We start from the raw sequence: 16,654 nt of genomic DNA on the forward strand, positions 1-16,654 counted from the left end.
ACAAAGACACAAGAAGTTTATTTTTAAAGTGTGTTACATCCTCCTCCTTCATGAGAACCTAGTTTCATACCACTGTTAGGATGGAAAAGAGACTTATGATGCCCTGTGCTGGAGAGAGTCACCCTTTCAGTATTCTCTGATACTGCTTCTGGCTGATCAAAGTGGGCATCACACTGCATTAGAAGAAAGCATTGTGCAAATAAAGTATCAAAAGAGGCTGGAAAACAGACTTTGTGCAAGCAGACTTAAACTGAGACAGAATGGTATTTGGTTTAAATAATCTTACACTTTATTTTAAAACTTCGAAAAAGCAATTATTAGAACATATAAATCTAGTGTTTTAAAAATTCAGCTATATTCTGTACTAATGAAATAATGATCTCTAGCAGTCATTGCTAAGAATGTGGAAGCTATTTGGTACTCAATGTGCATGACATAAAGTGCTGCAATAATTCTTTTAATGCTATATAAATCATTTTCCCCATTAAGCTTGCAGATTTTCTCTGCGTATTGTTGATCTGCTACTACACATTTCACAAAAGTTTGCTCTGTCTTCAGAATTTGACACTCCGAAGAGCCAGTTTAACAAATGAAAGAGCACAGATTATGACAGAAAAAATTCATCATCAATGATGTTAGTATTTGAGTTTGTTTGGAGGACTTTCTTCTGCTTCAGTTTCTTTTATCTTATATTCCATCAGAAAAGTCCTCTGCAGAAAATATTTTTTCCTCCAACCAGTGTCAAGCTTTTACTTCTTAAAATACATATTCAGAAGTACATAAACTACAGAAAAAAAAATATGTTACTGGCATATATTCTCTCTTTAGACACAACATGTGGCACAGTATCTTTATGTGTTGATTCTTTTTCTACCATGTGTCATACCATGTATCATTTATGTTTATTTAGTACTAAGAAAAAGTATCAGATTCAGCATTTATATTCCAAAGTTAATATAAAATAGATTTCAGTTATGTTTTACAGGTTATTTGCTTAGAAATTGTCTCAAGAGGTAAAAAATGATTAGTAAAAAATAATGATCAAGTAAGTAAAGACATATCTGAATGAAAATATCAAATATAAAAAATCTTATTCTGGATAACTGTGTATAAATACTGGTAATTAATTGCATTGTTTTCTCATACAATAGCTTGTACAGACTGTCCCCCTTAATAGCCTATTACATGGTCAATTAATTAAAGCTTTATTTTCCCAGATAAGATCATCTCATGTAATTCTTTGGTTAACAAGACATATGCTTTCTTAGAATTGTCTAAAAAATAAAGGGGATCAGTAATTGTAGATGGATTAAAACCTTCATCCACAAGTTGAAATTTTTGTTGTTTGAATGTTCCTGTCATTTCCATTTTTTCCTGCAGTAGAGAGAGAGAGACATTATTCAAAAACAAGCTACTTTTCTTTTTCTCACATTCATGTTTGTTTTTCAAAGTCTTACTTGATGTAAGTCAGTTTATTCTCATTGTGCTGAAAAACTGGAGCTTGTGTGCTGCTGCAGACCCTCACCAGACATGTGGCTGACAAAAGCTAGAGCCCTTTTCTGTCTGCATCCCTGTGCAGTGTCTCTTTAGTGTCACATGTGGTGTATGTCACCCCAGTGTACCCTAGACAATCGATCTTCTTCACTAGGCACATCATAAAAGGAAACTACACACCATGAAGCTTCTGAGAGTATAACCTGTTATTACCAAGAATTCCTTAATGATAAAACTCAGGAGATTTACTGTAACTATGACTGTTGTTACCTCACAAAAGGGGTTGAAAGAATCATGTACTAAATCAGCCATACTCATATTTAGGTCCAAAGGAAGATGGATCTTGACCGTACATTTTGTTTTCAGACTGCTCCAGTGCTATGGTATCCCTTGGAAAAGTGGTGTGAGACATCTGTAATAAGACTGTCTTCTCTATTCTAACTACTTCTGCTCAGCCCAACTTTTTGACCTCTCTCCATCATCTTCTGTCTTTATATTTTTTTATATATGCAAACAATCTCTGAATAAAAAAAAAAAAAAGTATTATGTTAAAAAAAAAGTCAAAGAGCTCTTTTATCTACTCCAGGCAAACCTTCAGATTTTATCTACCTGCTCTGGTTGGTCTAGGAAATGTTCTGACATCTTCTAAAGTATGATTATATGTCAGATCAAGCTTAATATGTTTTTAATTTTTTTCCCTTGAAGTTCCACCCTCTACCTTCTTTCTTGGTTAATGACAGCTGTGCCAACAGCAATGTGTCTGTAATGGAGGCATTTAAATTTTAATATAAATTCAAATTCCAGATACTTGATATCAGTGCAATACCAAAGAATCAGATTCCTTCTGTCTAGTGTGAAGATTTTTGGTACAACTGTACAGGAGTAAATCTAGACTAGGTTCTCATAATTCATAAACAGACTACTGCAACATTCTCAAGTCTAATTTAGTTTACGCACATCAGAATGCTGCTGCAAGATATCTTCCTGGACTTATGAGATAGATAGATACATACAAACATACTTCACTTCTGAGGTCTTTCACAGATTTTTTGTTTCCCCTCTTTATTCTGAACCAACATTCAATCTCTGAGTGATCTAAGATACCGACTTCCATAACTTCTCTCTTTAAACAAGAACTATTTTTTCATCTGTTCCTTGAATGTAGGGGACTTCTTCACAAACATCTTCCAAAACACTTTTCTGTTTGTCTTACCATGATGTTTGCAAAACACTTTACAGAAATGAAAGTGCTCATCAGACTTCATTTATCATGGTAATCACTATTGTGTGCTTTTGATACTCTCACATTTTTTCCTAGCTCTATGTAGTCCACTCTATTATAGTTAAATTTTTACACTCTGTGGGAGGGGCTGTTTCCCCAAACTGGACAGTTATTGGAGCAAAGTAGTGCACAAATAAGAATGACTTTGATGATTACTGTGATGGCAACAATAACATACATTTTTTTTATTCACTTTTTCAATTTACCTAGTATATTTTCAAATGCTTTAATATTTGTCATTATTACACAGAAAGTAACATTAATTTTATTGTGCACAGCCCACTGTCTCCTGTTTTAGCTCTATTTCTCTCTCATTTTCACTGAATAAAATGGATTTTAGATTCTTTTCTCCAGATGCAATTGTTCATGTTTTTAAATCTGAATCTTTTTCTTTCACAATGATTATGCTTCTAATCTCCCCAAATCCTTCTGTATGATCTCTGTCCTTGCTCATTTGTACAGTTTCTCTCATTTAAACATAATCTCCAAATTCACTGACTTTTTGTGTAATCCCCTTTCCAGGACTCCATTAATAAAGACATCAAATAGGACCTGGTCTAGAACTAGGCTAGTGATACATGAACAAGCACTCTGTTATTCACTTAGCTATCTCTGAGTTTAAATTATGTAGATGCTTGTATACACAGTGCAATAACGCAGCTTACCTGGACTCTTAAGAAAAGGGGACAAGCATAACTCGGTAGATAGGTCACCACTTGCTTATACATTTGCTCCAAATCTAACAATGCATTGTGCTTTAAAATAAGAGAAGCCATTCCTGCTTTTCCTTCATGGTCTGCACAAAAGGAAGTGAGATGACAATTTTGTAACATGAATAAAGTTGACATCGTAATGATAAACCATACAAAAAAAAATACCATAGTGCATTAACAAACCTAGAGTCATATATCACATTCTGAGTTTCAGTAAAGCTGCAAGATCTCATTCATATTTTATGCGGTATTACATGTACTTGGACATCACTCAAGTGATCAATTAAGCAACTCATGCTGTAAGTGAGTGTGGTGGGTAAGACTAAATGGAGTCCTGTGCTTGATATAATTGATAAATGTGGATAAACATCAACAACATTCCTCTCTCGAAAACAAGAGTGAAGAGCATCTTTCCTGGAGTAGCCAATTATATCTTCCATTTCTGTTTTAGTCTCTTTCTCTTGCCAGTATCTTTTCTCAAAACTGTGGATCTGAATTAACAGAGAGTAATTAAAAGTTCTTACTGTTTAGCCTGGAAAAGGAGAGCACTGTGGGTCTTTGGTAAGGAACAAAATAGACAAAAGGTAAAAGCAATGAACTTCAGCTATCAAAATTAACTGAACACTTCAACTGAGTAGGTAACAAAACACTTTAAGCTAGTAGTAACAGCAGAGATGTTCTGCCAACCTTATCATTGTTTTGGTTTGTTTTAATTTTTTGCTAATGCTATAAAATCTGTAAGGAGTTTGATTTTTTTTATCCTTAAGTGCAATAATCAAGACAGTCAGATAAACTGAGTAGGTAAACAGGTAAGTGTTGTACAGGAAATTAGCATCTCTCATACTTTTGCATCTGATTTTCAGACAGTCTTTTATGATGTTTCATGTTCTCTGGCTTTAAAATACTGTTCAAGTGAGTGTTCATGCTTCACATGAGAGAAAGTGACACTTTTTCTCATTTTAAACTCCTTTATCATTTTGTGGTGGGTTTATCCTTGCCAGCAACCAAATGTCCAGCCAGCGTTGTGCTCAATCCCTTCTGCCATGGGATGGGAAGTGAAGGAAAGCAAGGCTCAAGTGTTAAGGTAATTGCAGTTTCATAGGGAAACAAAAAGATACATGTACAAGCAAAGCAAAACCAGGGACATCATTTGATACTCCCCATCATCGGACAGATGTCCAGCTACTTCCTGGAGAGCAGGACCTCACTTGGAGCATGCAGTGGTTTTTTTAGGCAGACAAGCACCACACCCACAAACCTCTCATTCGCTTCTTTTCCTCCAGCTTTAATAACTAAGCATGGCTATCATATGATACAGAATATTGCTTTGGTCAGTTTCAGACCACTGTACCATCTACATCTGCTCCCAAGTTCTTGCTGTCCCCAGCATTCTCATGCACAGAGAAAGCCTTGTACTGTGCAAGCTCTGGTCAGTGGTTGCCAAGCACTGTTAAGTTAGCAACACTGTTTTAGCCACTGTTTTAGTTTGGTGCAAAGCAGAGCACCAAACAGTCTCCTATATAGAAACTTATTTTTATCCCAGTGAGCCCAAATATGTATTTTTTAAAAAGATTTAGCATGAATGACAAGCAAGCCCATCCAATCTCATTAAAAATAACAAAAAAAAACCTATTAAAAGAAATTAGTAAATGTTCTTCCTTACACATTTGCTTTTCTTTTTATATTATTTTTCATTTTCTTCTTAGTTTTATAATTTAACTGTTTACAGTTACTTTATGAGGCAAAGTGAAATAAGACAGCAAAATGTCTTCATCTATTTTTCTTCAGACTTACTTTAGAATTACCTTGTTTACATTTTATTTTGGCACGTGTCTGGATTTTACGCAGATGTGAATTTACTAAATCTTTATATTCTAATTTAGGTTATGTAGCTATCACAAATGTATGCATGGTAGATTTTCAAAAATACTCCTCATTGAATAGAGATAAAAAATGCATAATTCACTGGCTCATTCACAATCGGGTGGTATTTTCATTACATGCATCTACATTTTAGCTGGATATTAAAGAGATGACTCAATCAAATATGATTCATAGGTTTAAAACACGAAATAGAAAGGGTTATAAGGGTTTTCAATGAACCTGGGAGAATTTTTTACCTGGCACAGATACACCATACACATTTGCTTCTTGTATGAAGTCCAACATTGCAATGACATCAGAAACTTCTGTAGTGGCAACGTTCTCCCCTTTCCATCTAAAATATGTGAAAACAATAATTTAATTCCATGACATCTGTCCTTTTAAAAAATCTTTTGTAGAAGCTCCATTCATTTCAGACTGACAGTACCTCATATTTTTTCACACTTGTCATATTAGAATTTGATCACCAGAAGACAATGTTGCAACTCATTGCCTTTACTGGGCGTTATAACACTGTAAGGGCCACTGAAGATAAATACAATTGTTTTCAAATTTTTTACATGTACATAAATGTATCAAAAGTGACCAATCTGTGCTATTTGATACATTTTTCTCCACAGTGTCTGACTTCCTTGCTCACAGCAAATCCATCACTAGTTATATGCTTATTGAAAAGCATGATCAAAGAGCCGGAATTCCTATGAATTGTTCTGAAAATGAATCATCCACTTCCAGGAATATTACTCAGAGAACACTTGTGACAAAATTAAGTGTTCATCATCCACTTCAGAATCACGATAAGCTACATAACAATAGCAATAAATTTAACAGTTCCAGTTGAAAACAAATCCAACCACATTATTCCATTCTATATCTCTTTAATGAAGAAATAGGAAAAAAACCCAATAACTGTACCTGAAGGTATCTCCAATCCTGTCCCAAAAATACAGAAAATTGTCATGGTCTTGAACCATTAGATCTCCAGTATTAAAATAAAGATCTCCCTTCTTAAATACCTCACAGAGTAATTTCTTTTCTGTGTGTCTTTTATTGCCAGCATAACCAAAGAAGGGGTTCTTCGCATTGACTTTGGAAATCAGAAGACCAGCCTCACCTATACAGAGACGTTGAAAGAATATAAACCCAAAATATCATTGGACCTTTCTGTACCTGACATCAACATTACTTACAATATTGTCCACGCAAATTCACAGTCACTTGTATTTCTTCCTGGTGACTCACCAGTTTTCTCCCAGAAGGGTCATCTATCTATTTGTAAACTCACAAGCAGTTTAGAATCCTCTGAAAGTGCACCATTCAAGTTAATATTGAATTGACTCCCCACATGTTACTGAATTTCCATAATGAGTGTCAGCTTTATCAGCTTCCTAATGAAAAACTAGTGTTAATCAGAAGTAGGTGCTCAGCCCAGGAACTATGTTCCTCTTTAATCTCTTTTCAGAAGTTCTGAGAACACTGAAAGTACCTCAGTTGGTTGGAGCCTGGTGTCAATAACACTGACCTTGTGGGTTTAATACCTGTGGGGACCATTCACTTACAAGAGTTTGACTGGAACCTTTTGTGTCCCTTCCAACTCAGATAATCTGTGATTCTGTGACTTCTTAAGGATATTCATTAAAGTGATATAGAATCATCAGTTTACTTTTTGGTGTAAAATACAAAAGTTTAATCTTTTTTTTTTTTTCTGAAAAAAGTAAGGAGAGTAGGGGAAGGGATTAGCCTCTTATGCTTGTAGAGTACAAGGGTGTTAGTTTGCAGAGTATGGAATGATTATATGAAATAACCTTTTTGGGAGCAGGTTCTGAACAATACAGCTTAAGAGTTCCATTACTTTACAGCAGAGACAAGAACTATAAATATGAAAATATATCAAAATGCTTCCAAAAGTAGGCATAGTTTTTAATTTAAGACTGCCTCCTTAAAAAATAAAAGCTGTGCCTTTTTTCCCATAAACTGGTAGTGTTTAAAGTAGGAGTACTTAGGTCACTGGTATTATCACTGCAGCCATAATGCTCTGAAGAAATAAGCATGGGTAGGACAGAGATAGAGATAATACTTTTCATTAGATTGAATGGTGTAGTTGGAAAAAAAATTAGACTAAGTGTCTAATTAAAGTATATGTTCCCTCTACAGGTCAGTCTGGCATCCATAGAGATAAATGCCTATAAAATTTCAGCTTTTGGTGACATATCATCTTCAAAGTGCCCATGTTTGATTACCAACTGTTAGAGAATCTCATAACTCCTTTGAAAAATCTGTTTCAGCTCCCTATTAAAGCTGTCTGCCTGACCTTTAATATGAGTTTTTCTTCCTCCAGTTTCAGCTGTTGTTACCCTCCAACAGTTCCATGTATGTTCCGGTATGTGGTAACGCTTTGAAAAATTGTGTAATCATGATTTTTGGTAAATATTTTTAGGACAGCTATAATAAAGCAGTTTTGGTTTTTTGTTGTTTTGGGGTTTTGGTTGTTTTGTTTTTTGTTTTTTGTTTTTTTTTTAATTATTAAGCTAAATCACATCACCTAGTCGGAAACACTTAATCTCTCATCAAAAAGCATTTGGTCTAATCCACCAGTCCTTCCTGTAGATCTCTTAGGCAACCATTTCCTTATGTTAACCTCCTTTAAAAAACACAGATGCCACTATGTATAAATTCAAAGATAATGCCATAGCATCACTTTTGAACACTACTCTTTTGTGAATACATCCAAGGATCTCCTGAGTGCTTCTGGTATCAGCACTGGTATGTTTAATGCTGTTTTATCTGAGATCAAAAATCATATTGCTTTTTTTTCAGAGCAAAGAGTAATAGTTAATTTGGTAAACTGCAGTAACACAATAGCAAGCCTCCTTAAAACAATTCTCTGAAGTATTTTTATTAAAATCAATACACTGTAATATCCTATTAAAATACATACTTACCTTTCTTAACTTTTTCACACCAACCATGCTTATTTCTAATTGGTTCATCTTTTTGGAAATCATACTTGATTAAATCAAATGGGAAAAAAAGCTAAAAAAGGGAAGAAGTCATCAGTTACTCATCTACACAGTGACATCTGGTGGCAGCAAATACACATAAGGAAACCTGTACTCTGGTCTTACTCATCTGAAAGGAGAATGCAGTTTCATTTAAAACTGAAAATACTCTGTATGTAAATACATTCCATTTCCTGGAGGTAAGCAACATCAAAACAGTTTTGTAAATGAAGACACAGAGCTGTCCTTTTGTTAATTTTCTTATAGGTAAGTTGTGGGTTGTACATCATCAGTGAAAGAGCAATGTGAGTCAGCATAACAGAACCATTGTCTCTAGAATTTAAGTGATATTTCATGGTGATGGCTGATATGACATATTCTTGGAATCTTCTGGCACTGAAAACAGCTGGCAGGTGAAAGACGTCACAAAGGAAAACCTGCTTCCTGTTGGGCTTTACTGCTGCTTAACTAGCCTCAGCTCTTCCCTCTTGCTTTCTCAGGCTCCTGTATGGTGATGGGAAGTGAGCACCAGCAGAAGAGTACATCCTGCCATGGCTCCAAGCAAACTGAAGGACAAGATACTCCTATCAAAACTAGCAACTGCAACACTTTTTTTTTTTTTTAACCCTTGAATATACAGCATGTGAATATTATTTTGCTTTGTTTTTCTGCTGTGGTATGAATCCAAACTGGACCTTTAAGAGATACTTCCTGATACTATTTGGACAACTGTGCTTGCAGTGGTCCAAATTGTCTATTATTCTAAAGAGACAGCTTTTCCCGCTCGGGATTCTGTGTTGCCTTCCCAAAAGGAAATGTATCAGCAATCTTTAACAACTAGTGAAACCAAACTAATTATCTTCTCCTGAGAATTCCTGGCAATAGGGGAACAATTAACATAGACCTGCACTCTTCACAATAAAGAAATGCAATATAACTTAAGGAGGGTTATATGGAAGTGACTGAAGTAAAGGGTAGGATTTTAAAACATAAACCTCTTTCCTTTTCTGCCACTAACTTGGATAAAGAGTTGCTAATCTTTATCCTAATTCGAAATGTTGTTGTAAATAAAGAAATAATTTTTTTCTCAAAGAAATCTGAATAAAGAGTAACTTGAATCCCACAATTTCAGTCTCATGTGGACCAAACTGGTTCATTGAGTCCTTTCAATGTTCAGCACTATGTTTTCTTCTACCCTACGTCTGAAACAAAAAGATATTTCTGACAGTTGATCAAAGGAAAAAGGTCATAGTCTGCAAAACAAAGTAATGATTCAAGAATGGGACACTATTTTAATTAAGTCAAGGGTAATTATTCTTACTAACCTCAGATTAAATCATTTAACAAAGTTAAGAATTTGAGGGCCAGAAAGTTTGCCTCAATTAGAAAATAATTGATTATTCTTGAGGAACAGAGTGGTAGTAGGTCTTTTTTTTTTGCCTGTCTACATTTAAATGCTACTCTTCTTCACTTTCGTTCTTTTTACATTGATATTTATTACTTTGATAGGTTTAAAATGCAATGAGTAATATAAATAATAAGAATGAAATGGTATAAAATTAAATGTTACTGGCTTTGTGTCTGATTAGAGTAGCTTAAAATAGTGCATCACGCAGAGTAGTATTTTGACAAGATACAGTTTTTAAGCTCTGAAAGAATGAAGAATTATTTTAAGTTGTTAAAAACACTCAGAAACTGTAATTCAGTATCTGAGATAATCTAAAAACTTATTATATATATATATATGTTATTATATATAACTATACTATGTTATTTACATCTTCTTTTGCCTACAACTTCAGAGTACTAACAAAGTGTATTCCAGTTAGGTTTCTGAAATAATAATCATGAAAATACATAATTAAAAGAAAGAACTGCATCTTGTATTAAATATGCATAACGAAACTATGCATAGTTTGTGCAAACAGCTGTGCCTGCACAAAAGTATTTTCCAAGCTAAATCATTCTGTGATTCTAAGCAGCTTGCTTTTCATATTAAAAACTAGAAAATTAAAGCCCCACAGCAAAGTATTTAGTCTGTGCACAGACTAACAGTTCGTTCGCCTCATTATTTAAATTCTAATGGGACAAGGACCTGAGCTGTTGAAGCATTACCATATTATTTTCACAGCGTACTGCATCCAACATTGATCATTTTAATCTACATCTTACTCTCTGAAGCACAACATAAGTGTAGCAAACAAAAAGCATCATTTAGTGAGCTGAAACTGAAAGGGGTGTTAATGTGCAACATTGTCTACTACTATGCTGCCTAGATGTTATCTATTAACAGCTTCCCTCACCTGTTTTATTTTTAGATTGCAAATATGTGAATTTAAATATTATTTTGAAAGTAGTTTTGACATTCCTAACATTTCCACTTGCAGAGAATGCTCAGAGAACCTTTAACAGAAAATAGAGATCCCAAACTTTTTATTACTGGTTTTAGAGGTGAAGTATTTTTGAATTCTCTTGGAGAATACCAGTTTCGAAAACAAAGCACTACACATACTAGATTTAGTTTCAAGCATCTATAAAAACTGAAATGTAAGAAAAAAAAAATTGGAGCATAGTGTCATCATATCTAAGAGACAGTTTAAAAAATATACTTGAAATGCCTTATTTATATTGTAAAAAGTAGATTGCATAGGTACTCCACACAACTTTGTGAGCCAAAGTAAACAAAACCAAGAAACAAATCTTTTAAGCTATGTTTGATATTAACTGAGTCATGACATGTAAGAATATAATACCTTAGAAAACACTTGTAGTACTTTAGATTATTTTTGCTCAAAATTAGTCAAAGGAGAAGAAACAACATTAATTTTCATTAGCCAATGTACTTAGGAGCTTCCACTGCTTGGATTTACACATCAGTATTCTTCCTTTGATCCCAGTTTTTCAGGATTTTAAAATTTGCTTAAAATTAACTTTGTTTATTTTTAAACAAAATAATTTGTCTTCTGCCACAAGTTCTATGACTGCATGAAGAAGTGCATAATACTAATTCTGAATGGCTGTGTGAAAGCCATTTTATATGTTGAAATTATAAGTTTTGTTATAAAATCTAAATGTTTCTCAGCTCAAAGCTGATTTTTATCTATAATATTTTGCATAATTTGGATTCCTGTGATAGTTTGAGTATCTTTGCTTAAAATAATGGGAAATTACATTTACAAATAAAGTTTGGATTTTTTTTTTTTTTTTTTTTTTTTTACATAATGCTTTTCAGGTGAATGTACCCTGGGTTATTTTTAGCCCTTCTTATAAGCTTCCTTGGATCTCAATAATCCCAAGCTCCCTTGTTGTCTGTCATCACTCAGAATGTATTTCAGCATAAGAAAGAGATTTATATATTGATAGACATTGAGGGTCTTCAAGATTTTTTCCGTATCACATCTATATAAATATATGCATAATGTATGTAATATATAATGTAATTGATTATTAACTTTACCTAGACACATATGTATATCAGATGTAAAGACTGAACAGTAATTTATTATATTACTGTGTTAATCAAGACATTGTATTTTTTGTGAAACATTTTAAGTTTCACCAGCTGAAAAGCTATTCAGAGGCTTCTACTTTTCTGTTAATTGACTCTATGTAAACATCCTTATTGAAAGATTTATTCATATTCTACAGGGAGGGTTTCAAGCACATGAACCAATCCCTCTTGTATAAAGAACACAGTGTGAAAAGAAAGAAGTGCAAACAAGGGCACTGCTTTTAGTTAACATGTTAAATACAGTAACTTCTGCCAACTGCTGTAACATTCATCTGCTTCTTTCTATTACCTTATGTCTTCCAATATTTTTATGAAAATAAATGTATTCTGTAGAACCTTAATATTTATCACAAACTTTTATCCCCAGTCTTTAGCAGTCACTGGTAGAAAAGTTACTTTTCTCACTCAGAGTTAAGGTTGGCTCTTAAAGCTGTAATTTTTATCTATATTTCACCTTTACAAACTGTGTCATTGTCACTACCTAAAACAGCATGCACTGCTATTTTTTTACTTTCCCCCACCCTCTCCCCCACTAAAAATGTTATACTTTGAAACTTTCTGCTATTATTCCCTCTATACTCCTAATATCTGTATCTATAGGGCTTTGTACTGCATTTACTTTGTTGCAAGCTGTGCAATTATGCTGTAGGAAGAGAGCAAGTTTCTTCCTTCTCCTTTAGTGTATCACATATATGAACACACCTCTTTTTCCCACGTTCTCAGTTCTGTTTCTTTCTATTCTAGAAATAGGTGTTCAGGAAATCCCTAGAAAGCATGTTAAAGGTTATCTCATGTAGTCCTGTGTGTCAAGAGAATGTTCCAAAAGATGTTGTAGCATTTATTTGAAGAAACAAGAAATGTTAGGGATTGGGTGGCTGGGCCGTGTCTGTGCCATTGTGTGCTTTACAGCAGGAGACAGATTTTCTTTCCAGCCTCAGGTCTTTCACAAGTCAACAAATCAGAAATTATGCTGCTCTCCTTTACATATCACTAGTTGTCTAGTGGATATCATTTAGTCTGAAGTGAAACAAACAACAGCCACACTTCAGAAGGCATTGTTTAGTTACCTGCAAGCTGAAAAATGTATTAAAAAAACCCCCAGAGCAAATGCCTGGAATAAATAAAAATGAACTTAACTATGGCAATAAAATATATATTTAGTGTCGCATGCAAAATCCCCACACTAGCTGATTAAAAATACAGACAAATAAATGTGCAGGTAGTTTCAAGTTTAACCTTTATCTGCTGTACATTTCACGAGATATTTCCAAAAGGTTAATGACTTATAACAAAAATCTATCAAAAGTTCCGCAATACTGAAAACAAGTTTACTCAAGTATGGAACACATGCAAAATCTTGTAAGATTATAAAGCATCAGGCTTAGAAAAATTTTGTAAGATTATAAGGCATCAGGCTTAGAAAAATCTGAAACAAAATTTAACATCAGCTGTAAGGTTCCTGGTTCACCTACTACTCCCTAAATTCCAGATCTCCGATTTCTTGCACCAGTTCTGGACCCTTCTGGTCCAGAAAGCTTGGGACATGTGTTAGTTACTTTGTTTGAGACTTTCAAATCAGTTAAAAGATTGTCCTTATAGGATCAAAAAGAAAAAGCACATCTGTGAATTTCAAGCAGAAATAAATTCTTCATTTACTCAGAAGGACAAAGGAAAGTCATAATGTGTGATATAAATAACATGTAATCCTCCTCCCCAAAATATATGACTGCCATTTTCAAAGCTGATGAAATAACAGAACAGGGTTTTTTCCTAGTTTCAGTAGCCTAGAACACAGCAAACACCCACACTAGACTGTAGATAAAGGGGTATAGCATTTTAAAATTAATAATCTGGCCAAGTATTCTCTGTTACAATACCTCAACAGTGATTATATATGTATTATGTTATCTTTAACATTTCTGAATATTGATACAGGCTAGATGTAGTTTGAGTTAATTATGTTTATTTGCACCTAGGTATAGAATATCTATTAAATCTGTATCTGTTTATATGCTACTGTATGTAATTATTACACTATATTAATTATTATTAATTCCCATTTATGCCAAATATTTACATAGCAGTATGTAATATCAACATACTATATAAACACATCTCTAACTATAATTTGTAGAGCAATAAATCAGAATAGGAAATTTTTAGTCTTATTTCAGCAATAAGGAGTTCTTAGGCATTAAAATAAATCCAGCTTTTTCTTATGTCATCTAATGTAGTAGAGACCTGAAACTATACTTGGCAACTGTCAGACTACTCAAAACATTCACAAGAGAGCCAAAGCCTTTATGATTCTTGTGAACTCTATAAAAAATCTCAGTGTTCCTGCTGAGTGAACTGCTGGGTTGGGTGCCAATATTTTACAGAGGGTCAACTAACTTGCAATAACCATGTTAGAAAATTTGTCTTGGACTTACGACTGTGCTACAACTAAGAAACAATTTTTCAGCACTACTACTAAGTAGAATGTAAATAAATAGTCACCTTATAGAAGAAATTGGTGCGCCCAACAGATCCAATTTTTCCTGTGTGGTTCATGAAACAAATGTTTCCTTCAGTAGCACCATAGAACTCACAGATCTTAACAGCACCAAATCTGTCCAAAAATTCCCTCCAAACATCATTTCTTACTCCATTTCCAACTGCTAGTCGGACTTTGTGATTTTTTTCTCCTTCCTTCTGTGAAAAAAAGGGGGAAAAATTAAAATATAGTATACTGAAAACTGCATTTGATTGGTGCATACATTGCAGGAAAAACGTACCTTCTTCAGAATACATCCAGTAAAAAAAAAAAAAAGGAAAAAATAACACTCAAGAAGTTAAAGAAAGCTGGCATAGCTGGTGGACAGCTGCAAAGCAGTAAGCTGCAATCTAAAACCTAATATCTCGTTGAACAAACAAATTATTTCCTGAAAAAAATTGCTACAATGATTTATATAAACAGGTCCATATTTTAAAAGTTTTATTTGTCTCACTCTATTTCTCCCCAGAGGAATTAAAAAATTGGGAAGAACAGAGAATGATGGGAATTATTTCTGTCATGGGATTAAAGTCAGAAGAGATGAATAGTTACTTTCTTCTGTCTTCAGACTGATTATGAGGAAACAATCAGATTTCACACACTTGTAAAATATGTTCCTTCCCACACATTGCATATGAGTCATCTTCTGTACTTTTTTCAATATTAAGACTCGCAAGGTTTTATTCAATGTTACTGGAATACATTATTTCTTAGTGATCTTGAGTCTTTACTGTTGTAAGGTCCCATGCTTACCATAATGAACACAGTAGTATGTATCCAATTCAGTAAGAGGTTCTGATTTTATCTGTACATTCCCAAACATTGAGATTGCATGGACCACCTTTAGAATACAATTCTATTTAAGCTGAAGTACCAGAAGGCAAAACATCTGTACTGTTTGGATTTGTTTGGGTTTATTTTCTTTTAATTTCACCTAGTTTAAACTATGACTCCCTTTTCAATCATTTCAAGTTGCAATACAGAGTGCTCTAGAAGTGAGAGCTCAAAATAAACATAGGTACAGTTTGCTACCACATACTTTCAGAACTGCATAGCACGCTGCCACTGCAACAGTCTCTATATGCCTTCATCTACATACACTCCTATACACGTATGCAAACACCTCTCTATATACAAATGCACACATCTGCATGTGTTCACATTCTTTTCATAGATTCATATATGTATACAGTCACACACATATACTGTAGAAAGAGTTCCTATTTTCTACTTTTCTATTATGCCCCTCCCCCCCCCCCCCCCCCCATCAAACCAGTATGAATTATTTATGGCTTTATAGTAAAAATCTATCTGAACACCAAATTATTTTTGTGAAGAGATCTGGTCAGCTGAGTGAAACAGGAATCTTTTGAACAATTTGAATATCAAAACCAGTAAAGCATCAACTGAGTACATAGACAGCAGTGCTCCTCTGGGGCTTGTGTCTTGGACAAATTAGACTTTTCATGAGGATGTGAATTGTTCCTACTGTAACAAAAAATTGCAAACACAATGGAGTTTTAAACTCTAAATCACAAAGACCACTATGTTTTTTTCTTCCCTCTTCAAAACCAGTAACTCACAGAAAGATAAAAATGTATTCATTCATCTTTAGAGTCTTCCTTCTGCAAAGTAAGTTCTCTTGCTGAAATGATTCAGCAAGGAAAGTGCCTGTTTCACTAGATGCAGATAGGTGTCGGCAGGTTACAATCTGAGGCATTATCCTGCTATTCTACCTTAAAACTACATCACTCACCAGCCTCCCCTGGTCTCTAACAACTCTGTTTCTACAAGAACCCAATTCCTGCTTTTCCCCTTCTATCTTTAGGTGTGAAAGTAATTTCTAAACACATAAACACATACTTTACTGAATTCATGCTAAATCATTAACAAGTGTTGTATTACACAACACTACAAATATGACATGGACATAGCCTGGAACAAAGTATCTAAAAATTGCCCACAGATGTAATTTTTACAGTGGTTTGTTTTTTCAACTTCAGACACAATATCACAATGCAACAGTGTAGGTTTTTACATACTTGAAATAATAACATCTGTTATATTATAAATTAAAATTCACTACATATATATATTGTCAATGAACAACAATAACATTCTCTTTTCTTTTTTTTTTTACGCAAAAATGTTTCTGTGTTACTTTGAACTTAATCGGGAAACCTTTTAATGTTTTTTTTCTTCTTCCACAAAATGGTACACATTTTATAAAATTCA

General features: G+C 33.9%; 1 protein-coding gene across 1 annotated transcript in view; it reads right to left on the bottom strand.

Annotated features, from left to right (window-relative positions):
- Window positions 1-287: 287 nt before the first annotated feature.
- Window positions 288-16,654, bottom strand: part of SLC27A6 (solute carrier family 27 member 6) — a 36,897-nt gene continuing 20,530 nt past the window's right edge. The window contains exons 5-10 of the mRNA XM_041401128.1: window positions 14,383-14,577; window positions 8,316-8,406; window positions 6,289-6,487; window positions 5,610-5,707; window positions 3,442-3,572; window positions 288-1,374 (exon numbers count right to left, since the gene is read on the bottom strand). Of these exons, the coding sequence (XP_041257062.1) occupies window positions 1,198-1,374; window positions 3,442-3,572; window positions 5,610-5,707; window positions 6,289-6,487; window positions 8,316-8,406; window positions 14,383-14,577 (891 nt within the window). The 3' untranslated portion in view covers window positions 288-1,197. The remainder of the gene's footprint in view (window positions 1,375-3,441; window positions 3,573-5,609; window positions 5,708-6,288; window positions 6,488-8,315; window positions 8,407-14,382; window positions 14,578-16,654) is intronic.

Source organism: Onychostruthus taczanowskii, unplaced genomic scaffold (assembly GCF_017590055.1).
Source record: "Onychostruthus taczanowskii isolate IOZ18803 unplaced genomic scaffold, ASM1759005v1 scaffold186, whole genome shotgun sequence".
Lineage (NCBI taxonomy): Eukaryota > Metazoa > Chordata > Aves > Passeriformes > Passeridae > Onychostruthus > Onychostruthus taczanowskii.